General features: G+C 36.7%; 2 protein-coding genes across 2 annotated transcripts; one reads left to right on the plus strand and one right to left on the minus strand.

Annotated features, from left to right (window-relative positions):
* Positions 1-2,980: 2,980 nt before the first annotated feature.
* On the plus strand, positions 2,981-8,530 carry LOC129896093 (uncharacterized). The gene is made up of 12 exons (XM_055971916.1): positions 2,981-3,180; positions 3,299-3,391; positions 3,523-3,587; positions 4,448-4,502; positions 5,378-5,467; positions 5,558-5,642; positions 5,742-5,837; positions 6,704-6,888; positions 6,975-7,063; positions 7,677-7,776; positions 7,847-7,905; positions 8,034-8,530. Exons 1-11 carry the CDS (start codon positions 3,130-3,132, stop codon positions 7,889-7,891), a joined length of 954 nt encoding a protein of 317 aa, XP_055827891.1. The 5' UTR covers positions 2,981-3,129; the 3' UTR covers positions 7,892-7,905; positions 8,034-8,530.
* A 597-nt stretch (positions 8,531-9,127) lies between these two features.
* Positions 9,128-11,446, minus strand: LOC129896081 (uncharacterized). Its single transcript, XM_055971898.1, has 5 exons — positions 11,285-11,446; positions 11,101-11,150; positions 10,870-10,996; positions 10,010-10,114; positions 9,128-9,930 (listed from the first exon to the last, which is right to left on the minus strand). Exons 1-5 carry the CDS (start codon positions 11,385-11,387, stop codon positions 9,308-9,310), a joined length of 1,008 nt encoding a protein of 335 aa, XP_055827873.1. The 5' UTR covers positions 11,388-11,446; the 3' UTR covers positions 9,128-9,307.
* Between the last annotated feature and the right edge of the window lie 734 nt (positions 11,447-12,180).

Below are 12,180 nucleotides of genomic sequence, written 5' to 3' on the forward strand. Positions count from 1 at the left end.
ATTTTCAAGTGGTCATATCTTTTTTTGAGTTATTTCACAAAATGAGTAGATCCTTGACTGCGAGATATTCAATTTTTAAAATTTTGTCAATATGATGACGCAAGGATATTTGATGCTTACTTTCAATTTTAACGGTGTCTTTGAGACCCATTGCATCCAAATGGATTTCAGCATCTGGTATTCATTGTGTAATAATTTTAAATTTAGTAAGATTAGCCATAATAAATATAATTAAAATTATAATATCTTAGCCTTCAAATATTGAAACGGTAGAGTCTCGTACTGATAACGTGTTATAAAGTAAAAATTAAATACTAAAATCGAATTAGTATCATAAGAGAAACGACAACTTTTGAACGCCTTTACGCTGAACTAGAAGAGAAAGACGGGGATATGAAATTGTTCAGGCTAGCCAGGGCGCGGGAGAGAAGGGCACGCGATGTGGATCAAGTGATGTGCATTAAGAACGAGCATGGAAAAGTATTGGTGGACGAGACCCTCATTAAACAGAGATGACAGTCCTACTTCCATAAACTCTTGAATGAAGAAGGGGACAAAGAGATTGTGTTGGGAGATTTGAAACATACAGGGAGGTGTCACGATTTTGGGGGGTTGCAAGAGTATTACGGTTGAGGAGGTTAATGATGTTGTTCGTAGGATGCGCTGGGGAAGAACGACCGGACCTGACGAGGCTCATGTGGAATTTTGGAAGAGCGCAAGCTCGATAGGTTTGGAATGGCTGACTAGGTTATTTAATGTTATCTTTAAGAAGACAACGATGCCCGAAGAATGAAGATCGAGCGTAATGATCCCTCTATACAAAAATAAGGGGGATATCCAGAGCTGCAACAATTATAGAGGTTTCAAGCTTTTAAGCCATACTATGAAAGTGTGGGAAAGAGTGGTGGAAATGAGGGTAAGGAGAGGCGTGTCTATTTCAGAGAACCAGTTCGGATTTATGCCAGGACGCTCAACTATAGAAGTCATCCATCTTATGAGGAGACTGGTGGAGCAGTACAGGGAGAGGAAAAGGGATTTGTATATGGTATTCATCGACCTAGAAAAGACCTATGATAAAAGAGATACTATGGAGATATTTGGAGGCTAAAGGTGTACCTGTGACATACATTAGGGTGATCAAGGACATGTATGAGGGTGCCAAAACCAGGGTAAGGACAGTCGGAGGCGACTAAGAGCACTTCCCAGTTGTGATGGGGTTGCATCAAGGATCAACTCTTAATCCATTTTTATTTGCCTTGGTGATGGATGGATTGATGCGATAAATTCAAGGTGAGGTGCCATGGTGTATGTTTTTCGCGGACGACATAGTCTTGATCGATGAGACTCGTAGCGGAGTTAACTCTAAGCTGGAGGATTGGAGACAGACCTTGAAGTCTAAAGGGTTTAAGCTGAGTAGGACCAAGACATAGTACTTAGAGTTCAAGTTTAGTGAGACACCTCAGGAGGTTGGCACTGAAGTTAGGCTTGGTGACCAGGCCATCCTAAAGAAAAGTAGTTTCAAGTACCTTGGGTCTATTATGCAAGGCAGCGGGGAGATTGACGATGATGTCACACATCGTATTGAGGCAGGGTGGATGAAATGAAGGCTCGCTTTCGGTGTGTTATGTGACAAAAAGGTGCCACAACAACTTAAGAGCAAGTTCTACAAAGTGGTGGTTAGACCGGCTATGTTATATGGGGCAGAGTGTTGGCCAATTAAGGTATCTCACGTTCAAAAGATGAAAGTTGCTGAAATGAGAATGTTGAGATGGATGTGTAGGCATACCAGGAGCGACAATATTAGAAATGAGGCTATTCGGGACAAGGTAGGAGTGACCTCGGTGGAAGACAAGATGCGGAAAATACGACTGAGATGGTTTTGGTACGTGAAGAGGAGAGACACAAATGCCCCAGTGCGGAGGTGTGAGAGGTTGGCCATGGATGGTTTCAGAAGAGGTAGGGGTAGGCCGAAGAAATATTGGGGAGCGGTGATTAGACAAGAGATGACGTAGTTACAACTTACTGAGGACATGACCTTAGATAGGAGGGTGTGGAGGATCCACATTAGGGTAGAAGGCTAGTTCATAGTCTCGTTATTCTTTATTTTTAGTAGGTGTATTAGCGCACTATAATTCCTTGTGGTCTGATTTCTGTTATAATCTATTACTTTCTGTACTTTGATTGCTCTATTATATCTGGCTTGCTTTTGGTATTTGCTTAGCTTTGAACTTCTTATCCTTATCTGACTTCGTTTATGATTTTACTGAGCCGAGGATCTTTCGGAAATAGCCGTCCTATCTTGATAGGAGTCGGGTCTGCGTACACTTTTCCCTCTCCAGACCCCACGTGTGGAATTTCACTGGATTGTTGTTGTTGTTATCATAAGAGAAAATCAAGAAAGACAAAAAATACTAAAGAGAAAATGAGATAGAAAACTTTGTTTCTCATAGTTATTTCTATGTTTTCCATCCAATTACAATGATTTTTATAAGCATAAAACTGATATAATAAACTTTCATAAAATTATTTACTATACAATTCGAATCGTAACCCAAATTTTGATATTGACTTCAAAAAGAAAAAACAAAAACTCGATATAGAGCCCGTTTGGATGGACTTAAAAAAAGTAACTTTTATGTATGAAGTGCTTTTAGAACTTTGAAGTGCTGAAAGTTATTTTTATAAATAAGCAGTTGAGTGTTTGGATAAAAATGCTTATGATGTGAATTTTAGGGTTAAAAGAATAAAAAAAGATAGTTTGAAAATTTAGTTAAAATATAAGGGATATAAAAGTAATTTCCATGGTAAAAAAAAATGACTTTAAGTACTTTTGAAAAAAAAAAGTTAGAAATTCTAACATTTCATTTTTGACTGACTTTAAGAACTTTATGGCTTAAAGTCGACATTAGTCAAACACATCCAAAAATTAAAAAGAACTTTAAGTTGGTTTTGATAACTTAAAGCCAATCCAAACGGTTCATACTCTTCCTATCTGAGAGTAATATTCGCGGGGGGTCTCGGGTTTCTGCTGACCCGTCCGGTGCAAATAAATCCCGGCGAGAAATCCGGCGAAAACTCCCGGAGTTTTCGCTCTTAGCAGCTTCGTTCCTTGTCGTCGTCTTCATCGCCATGTCGATAGAGATCAAACTTTCGCGATCCAACCGCATTTATCGCCCTAATGTACTTGAAATCTGAGCCGATTGCATCTCTATGTTCACCTATATTGTGCAAATTATCAAAAAGAGGAAGTATTCTACTGTTCCTCACTTATTTAGTAATGAATAAACTTCAATTGCAGGAACTAGTGGAAGGCAAAATCGTAACGAAGCTCTCTTCTTCCATTTCCCATCAAGGCATTCGACTCAATGTCAACGCTTCAGTCAACTTGCAGGTACTTATTTCTCATATACTTAGTTTTATCCTTCGACTAAAATTAGTTTTATCCTTCCACTAAAATTGTAGAATTTGAAATAGTCCAGTCCAATGCTTTAGCTTATTCGTATGTTTAAAGTTGAATTTCAGGTTCGAGGAGGATCAGCTGGTGTTATTGAATCTTTTTATGGTGTTATCAAGCCTATAACAATACTGTAAGCATGCTTCAAATTCACTTTAAACTACTTGTTTAAGCCTGTATTTGTGGAAGGTTGTCAGGCAATTTTGATTTAGGAACTTGTCAAGATCAAACACTTATCATTATGTGAAAATCTATAGTTGATAGCAAAGGCGCAACTTTATTTTTTAACTAAATACACTACGCAAGCGCCATATTCGATCATGACTCCGACCCAGGCCGTCCTAGCCCCTCGTGGGCCTTGCCATAGGCAAGATGTTGGCATTACAACAATCCCCCTTCCAACACCTGCCTCATGCAGCATGTTGCTCTTGGGAATCAAACCCATGACCTTGTCTCTGATACCCCTCTTGTTAGGATCAAGCGCTTACCATTATGGCAAAAGCTATAGCTGATAGCAAAGGCGCAACTTTATTTCTTAACTAAGTCCACCACGCAAGCATCATGTTCGATCATGACTCCGAATCGGGCCATCCTAGCCCCTCGTGAGCCTTGCATTACCCAACAACATGCAATTTTCACTGACCTGTACAACATACTCAAATAAGTTAATTATGTCAATATTGAATATCTCCATGGTTTCATCCTTTATCGACTTTCTCATTTTATCCGTCGTGACTAGGAAAAAAAGGCGCTTCAACAATTCATGCATTATTTTTAGTCTGTTTGTATATGCCACCCAAAAAATCAAAACTTTTTTCTTTTTTTCAACTTTGTCCATATTGTTTGTTGTACAAGAATGCAATCGTGGACAACTGTCTCGGAGACATGTTTTCTTCACTTTTAAATGATTCTGATTTTTAAGTTTTGATATAAAAGCATTTTGATTTTTGTAATTTGTTTATACTAACCTGATTTTTCTGGGGAAAAATGTAGGAATAAGACTGTTGAGGTCCTAAAATCTGGTAGGATCAGCTCAGGTACTACAGAGGTATGTTTTTAGAATTAAGTTATGGTGAATTTTTGTTGTTTTATGCTTCTTCGATTCATGATTTCTTTTGGTTGCTAAAAGACTTCCTATCTGGTAACACATGCCAAGGTTTTGAGTTTCCTCTTCAAAGTAAAAACTTCATTGACTTCCTGCAAATTACATATATGAGAACCAGTAGAAGAGAGGAATTATGACAAAGAGAAAAGAGAAGCCATCATTGGTTCAGGAGTGTATGAAAATTATTGTGGTACTTGGTTGTGATCTATCTATCATGGCTTTTCTTTATTCCTCAAGTACTACACTTTTTAAGAATAGACGACTGATATTTAGGTAATGACCCCTCCATCTGTTCCTTTGCCCCAACATCCCATCCAAAAAGAGAAAAAAAGAATCCCTTTTCTTGTTCCTGATCCTGTGGTTGAATATTTTGAATTCACTTGTTGGGCTTTCATGTTAAACCTTTTATTCAAAAAAAATTGTTATCATCCTTAGTTATGTTAAATTATCAGGAGAAGTTCTTATAACCAGTCGCAGAAAAACAAAAATGTTCCAGAAATCAGGAGAAATCATATCAACTCCTCCCCTACCAGCTACGCAGGGCAGTAGTATTTTATATCATTGTAGATACTTATATCAGGTTTCTGTCTTGGGGAGAATTGGGTTGTGAGAGTGAAAAATGCTTCAAAGGAATCTGTGAAAGGGAGGAAGGAATCTTCAGAATATTACACTTGAAAAGTGGAATGCAACCCTTTCATTCTCCTATATTCTACATGCTCTAGTTTACTTATAAACTACTTTTCTTGAGCCACTCAGAGTGGCTGTTTTTTATTTTGTTTATTCCTTTTCAGTTCTTGATTATTCTTCTTGTTGCCTAGATTCCATTTTCCTTCATGTTGAAAGATCCAGGAGAAAAACCCTTGGAAAATTTTTATGAAACATATCATGGTGGGGATATTAGCATTCAGGTACATTCTGACAAGAATTTGCTGTGCCCTATATGTTATCAATCTGTTTCAGTTTTCTTGTTTTTTGATGTATATTATATTTCAATGTAGTATCTGGCATCTGTAGACATTTCAAGAGGATACTTACACAAGTCTCTATCTGCCACAGTGGAGTTCATAATTGAAAGTGAAAAGGGTCTGGGCCTGATCTCTCTTTCCTCCTCTTTTTTATGGGTCATATAATGTTCAGTACATGAAAAGCACTAAATCTGCCTTCCTAAAATGCCTAATTCAGAGAATCTTCCAGAGAAACCCATTTCTCCTGAAATGGTCATCTTTTATATGACCCAGGACACACAGAGGCATTCACTACTTCCAGAGCTAAAATCAGGTTCTTACTTTTTTTTTACTTTTCCTGGATAAATAATCAGGTTCACTTGTTATAGATTAGAAAATTACTCTATAAATAGGAAAACAGATTTTGTGTTTGTATCTAAACTTGGATACAATTAGGAGAGAAGGTTTGTAACCCTTATTATTGAGTACCAGCTTCTTCTTTTTTGATTTGGAGTTGAAAGAAGGGAAACGAAGAGTAAAGAGGAGGAATGGGAGAGAAATAAAACTGGAGAGGAGAGGAGAGGAGTGATAGTAATGAGTAGACGCAGAGATTGTGTTCCTACCACAAGTAGGTAGAAACATCAGGAAAGAAGACCTCTTCTAATTAAGCTTGTTGTAATTCCCAAACCAAGAAGGAACGTGGTGGATTATGATAGAGATAAACATATATGAAGATGTTTGATTTCCCATTTAAAATCATATTAAATGAGTGTTTGTTGCTGTATAAAAAAATGCCTGTTAAGCTCTGAGTTGTATTTGGGATCTTGATTCCAGGTTCATTCTCCATTTTCTTCCACTTGTTTAAGTAATACATAGGAAGAGGATGAATGATGCATCAAAAGTATTTGCAATAAAAATCCTAGAAAACTGAGTGCTTTTTGGAATGTGAAAAATGTGGATTTTCAAGAATAAGAATTATAAGATATGACTTGAAACATTGTTCAAATTAGGAATTTCTGTTTGTTCTTAATCTTAGTACACGGGTAATGGTCAAATCCCTCGATACTTTAAAATCAACCCTGGAAGAAGCCGTGTTTTTTTTATTTTATGTTTTGCATCCAGAATTATGTCTTGATGTATAGCATTGTTAGTAGAACGAGAACATAACAGTTGGATGGTTGAAACTCTTATCCTGAATAGGGGGATTTAGGGTAAGCGGGAAAGTGTGCACGCTATGTTCTTTGTCGGATCCTATTGAAGGTGAGCTAACTGTTGAATCATCTGCTGTTCCTATCCAATCCATTGACATTCACTTGCTCCGGCTGGAGTCAATTTTGGTTGGAGAAAAGATAGCAACCGAATCCTCTCTGATACAGACAACTCAGGTTTGTAACTGCTCCTGTGTTTCCATGAAAAGTTGTATACCATATTCCTCATACTGATAGTGTGCAGAAACTTATCTGTTTACTAGATAGCAGATGGAGATGTATGTCGAGGCATGACAATCCCCATCTACATTATTCTTCCCCGTCTTTTGACTTGTCCGTCAATCTTTGCTGGGTATGTGCTTGATCCAATTACTCTTTCTTCTTTGCAAATTCCTAAGATTTTATCTGCAGGCGCCGTTGTGGCCTCTCAAGAGTTTCATCTCGTTTGTACATTGTACATAAATGTAATGCAGAGAGAATTTTGGATTCCCAATTATGCTTGCAATTGAGTCAATCCAGATCTATAATTGCTCTGCTAGACCATACAGAGGAAAGAGTGTGTTTATACGTTTATGCACCGTGGATGAGTTGGATATTTTCCCAGCTCATATTTCTGAGTTCAAAGCCTCTGTCTCGTGGGTTCCCAAAGCGCATATCTACTGGAAACTTTCTGATAATTAGATATCAACCAAAAGAGAGTTAACCTTAGCTCAATGTATTTCAATCCATAGAAGTTGCTCCATTATTTTTTTGGGATATTGGTGAAACTTTCAATAGAATAATGACCCGGGTTAGTAATTAATCTGTTTGGCTTTATTTGACGTGCTGGCCTTATGTTTACATTTAAATCCTTTTTCTTCTCTTGCTATTATATTAGTAGTCTCCACTTGTGGGATTTTACTGGGTATGTTGTTGTTGTTGCTATTATATTAGTAGCAGAATGACTGATATAATCATCTGTGCAGTCCCTTTTCCATAGAGTTCAAAGTCACCCTCGTAATAACCTTTCATTCAGAGCAATCGAAGGTGCATTCGAAATCCAATTTCAAAATTCTTAAATCATGGGTGAGCATCTCCATCTGTGTCAATAGTTGCACACATGTACGGTGTCTAAAGTTGTCAATCTCTTCTGTAGCATGCAGCGGAAAGTGTTCCCCTTGAACTAATTCGGACAAAGTGAGATGCTGAAATCAGGTAATTATCTGAGATTGAATAAGTAATTGGATTTCTTGATATAACCTCATTAGTCCTGCACATTTTAGTGCTTTGTTGCACTTTTGTAAATAATTTGTAAGTATAGCCTTTTTTAAATATCTTTTTAGGGATACTGAAGTTATTGCATAGGTCAAGGGACGAAGACCCACTAACTGATACTGGATTTGGCACCTTGAGGATAGACTTATTATGTGTAATCTTTCATCTGAAAGATGACTATCATCAAGCTCATTTGGTCGCCGTTATGCCCATGAAAGAATGTTCTTGTTCTACATGTGGAAATTTTCCAGGACATCGTGCAAAGGAGAATTGCACATCTAGATGGACAAGTAAGCTGTAATTGCGGGATGTGAAGATGAACTTATTTTACAGTAAGAGATCTGCCTGTTTTTGTTTCTTATGCTTACTCTAGCGACTAGCTGTTTAGAGTCTTACACTGGAGAAAAGATTGTACATGCAAGTGCAAATTTGCCAAACTGGTCTCATGCAAGAGACAGAAAATCTGTCTACTATGTCAAAAAATTGACCCACAAGCCTTGGTTCTTAATATATGCTATATGTGTCTTTCATGTTGGTATAAAAGTAACTCTGGATGTGTTCTTTATCTGAGGTATGATAATCATTAGATAATCCATTACTGTTTCCTCTTCGGGCTAATTCAATTATACAAGGTATTGATCAATATAAACTTGCTGAAATTGCGTGAGAAATAGTGTACTAAACAAATGAAGATTGACATTTTGTTAATCAATGACCAGAAAATCTGGTGGCAAAAACTATCTTAAAATCTCTGAACTTTGTGGTTTTTTTATATCAAAATCCTTCCCAACCCTCTTACGGGTTTTGATGCTATAACTAAATGAGGTAATCCACACTACGCCATTTAGACAAGAATCAAACTTCAGTGTTCAGTCGTCACTTAATTAAAAATTTAGAAACCTGAGAGGTGCTGACCATTTAGTCAAATATTTGAACATGAGTTATTGTTGAAAAAAACAAGTATTTCAAGTTAAGTTAAAAGGGTATTTGGAAGTTGAAATTGTGTTTGGACATGCATTTCACTTGAAAAATCTTGAAGTTTCTACCAGTTTTTCAAACTTAAAAAACTTAACTTCAAGTTGGAGTAAAAGTTGACTACCATTTATAACCAAACAATTATTTGAAAAAAAAATAAAAATAAAGTTGAAAGAAGCAAATAAACTGACAAGTCACTCACTCAAAAAAAGCCTAAACAATCTACTGATAGTCACAACTTATACTTCAAACGTTTTCATCTTGAAGAAGCACCTTTATTAGTTCTAGTAAATAGGACACAGAACTAACAAGCTAAAAAGAAGTACCTTTATTAGTTCATTTGCTCCTGAAGAAATCCTAAAACAATCTATTCAACTGAAAATTCATACACCATGTTGTGTATGTACTTGTCACCAGGCTGAACAACAACAGATGGGAAATTTGGTGTGTTGACAGCATTTGGAAACCCTTGAGTCTCTAAACAGACTCCAGCATGTTTGTTATACACAGCTCCACCTTTACCAACAACTCCATTCACATAGTTTGCAGTGTAAAACTGCATGCCAGGAGCATTGGTCCATAAATTGAGTACTCTGGAGCTCTTAGGATCCTTGATTTTTGCAGCATGCTTCAAGCTGTCTTTCTTGTCTCCACAGTCGAGCACATAATTATGGTCATACCCTAAGCCAACCTGCTGGATATCACGGCCAATCTGCTTTTCAGAGGTGAAATCAAACGGAGTGCCTTTAACAGGCATTATTTCTCCAGTTGGGACCGTGTACTGATCAACAGGAGTGATATGATTTGCCCATATTTGGGCTGTGTTGTCGAGAATATCTCCTGAATTATGGCCACCAAGGTTCCAATAAGTGTGCTGGGCTAAACTAACAGGAGTAGCCTTATTTGCAGGCACAGCTTCCATGTCAAGTCTGAGTGTCGTCTTAGAGGTAAGCGTGTAAGTTGCAGTAACAGAAAGATCTCCCGGGTAACCTGTATACAAGGTGAATCAGAAAGCAAATCCCCTTACATTAGTCGAGGATGAATGGCTAGAAAGAAGAGAGAAAAATACCTTCCTCGCCATCACGACTATGATACTTGAAGATAACTGATGGATGTTCACCCTCCTTATGTTCAACAACCTCCCACATAACCTTGTCAAAACCCTTGTGCCCACCTTTGAAGAAATAAAAATAGTAGCATTAAGAGTACAAACAAAAGAGAATAAACCCATTGAATTACCAAAGACTTCCATCCGCTGGGAAATAACATAGTGTTTAGCAGGAAGTCTCCAGTAAACAGAAAATTCCCTTTCTTATTAGTGCAATACTTACTGAAATAACCAGTGCAATATCATAGTAATTCACTATCCCGAAACATTGTACTCAACGATAAAGATTCTTGCAGAATCACCAGACATTTGGAAGGAAAAAAGAATAGAACACACGACTATGTATTTGCTAACAGTAAAACAATATTCCTTGAGAATTTGTTACCACATGAGGGTATTTAACTTCCTGAAATTGGTGAAGCTCACACATGTTCATCAACAGCTATCTATCCACTGATGAAGCTTACGAATGTTCTTATTATAGAACGCAATGTACGCCAATTTCCAGGTCGACCATTAATAATGAACTATAAAATTCTGACAGAATATAATTTTTCTCAATGGCATCATTTACGAGAAGCAGATCTAACAGCCGAAAATCGATTGAAACGAGTAAATTCTATACAATAGTCTAACCAGAAATATAGTAACACCCCCACTCCAATCCCTTCTTGTTGTGGCGCATCACCAGTGATGATCTAGCATATAAAGATCAAAATTTTTGGACACAACTGACTTAACCAATAGACAAAATAAGTACACAGAGTTGAAAGCTAAGCCCAACTATGAGATGATTATGAAAAAAATATACAAGATCTTACCATGGAGGCTGTTTGGGGGCTTATTGATGGGTAATGTGTAATCAACTCCATTCAGAGAAAACTTCCCATCTTTAATCCTATTTGCCACTCGACCCACAATGCAGCCAAAGAATGGGGCTAACCCTTTCTGATCAATTAAGATAAAATCAAAATCAAAATCAAAAGATCAGAAAATTCAGTCAAAGATCAAGCCATGAAACAAATTAAAGATTGAAATAGAATTCGACTAGCCTGGTATGGCTCGAGGGTATCAAATCCAAGAACCACATCACCCAAATTCCCTTCAAGAAAATTCAATCAAATAGATAATCAAAAATCAGTAGAAAAATATTGAAAACAAGAAAGATCCAATTTTTATGATATCAAGAAGGATGAAAGATTGAAAGGGGATTTTTCAAAGAAAAGAAAAAGGTACCATCTTTATCTGGTACAGACAAGGAGAGAATAGTGCAACCCAAATTGGACACTTTGACTTGCATGCTTCCATTGTTGAGTTCCAAGATTTTAGGTTCCGCCATTACTGTAAAAATTAAGGATTTTGATTTTTTGCTGACAACTAGAACACTGAAAGAGGTGTGTGTATATACAAGTGATGACAAGATAGAGAGAAACAGAAGTGGCGCGAGGACAAGGTGGTAATTTCAATGAGCATTAATACGTCAGTATTTATCCTTTTAAATGAAGTAGATTATTTTTTTTGAAAAAAAGATTCAAATATGCCATTGAATTTGAGAAAAGACTTATTTATGTTATCCGTTAAAAGTTTGGCTCATTTATGTCATTTTCGTCTGAAAAAAGGCTCATGCATGTCATTATTTGTTAACTGAAATGACATATGAGTCAAACTTTCAATATGCCAGTAGTGACGGATGACACTCCTTTACTCTAATAAAATTTTCCCAAAGTTTTGATATATTTTGTTTTATGAATCTTTCTCTAATGTGAATTGCGATAGTGGGGCGTGGGGCTGGTATTTTTCTCAAACAAAAATTTATAATTATATCACTTAATTCGCTAATAAATAATATTTGAGACAACATTTTCAAGTGGATTTATTATAAAGTGGATATATCATACATTTTATTTTAGAAAGACTTCACATGGTTAGGGGTTGTTATGGATATTTTACATCAAATCTAACTCAATTACTATAATTAAGCAATTTCAACGTAAGAAATCAATCTCAACGTAAAGCTGGTAGACATAACAAAAATAGGATGTAGATTGCAAAACAGGACAAAATTCTGGGGGAGCAAAATGCTAAAATGCCAACCCAAAGAAAAAGAAAAACCTTAAAGTTAGGTAGGTCAT

Source organism: Solanum dulcamara, chromosome 7 (genome assembly GCF_947179165.1).
Source record: "Solanum dulcamara chromosome 7, daSolDulc1.2, whole genome shotgun sequence".
NCBI classification, from domain to species: domain Eukaryota; kingdom Viridiplantae; phylum Streptophyta; class Magnoliopsida; order Solanales; family Solanaceae; genus Solanum; species Solanum dulcamara.

Coding starts and splice junctions, on each gene's coding strand:
- LOC129896093 (XM_055971916.1), top strand. CDS start 3,130: ATGTCGATAGAGATCAAACTTTCGCGATCCAACCGCATTTATCGCCCT. Junction 3,588..4,447: donor ATCAAGCCTATAACAATACT/GTAAGCATGCTT, acceptor GGAAAAATGTAG/GAATAAGACTGTTGAGGTCC. Junction 6,889..6,974: donor CTCTGATACAGACAACTCAG/GTTTGTAACTGC, acceptor TCTGTTTACTAG/ATAGCAGATGGAGATGTATG.
- LOC129896081 (XM_055971898.1), bottom strand. CDS start 11,387: ATGGCGGAACCTAAAATCTTGGAACTCAACAATGGAAGCATGCAAGTC. Junction 11,151..11,284: donor GTCTGTACCAGATAAAGATG/GTACCTTTTTCT, acceptor ATTTTCTTGAAG/GGAATTTGGGTGATGTGGTT. Junction 10,115..10,869: donor GCCCCCAAACAGCCTCCATG/GTAAGATCTTGT, acceptor ATTTCTTCAAAG/GTGGGCACAAGGGTTTTGAC.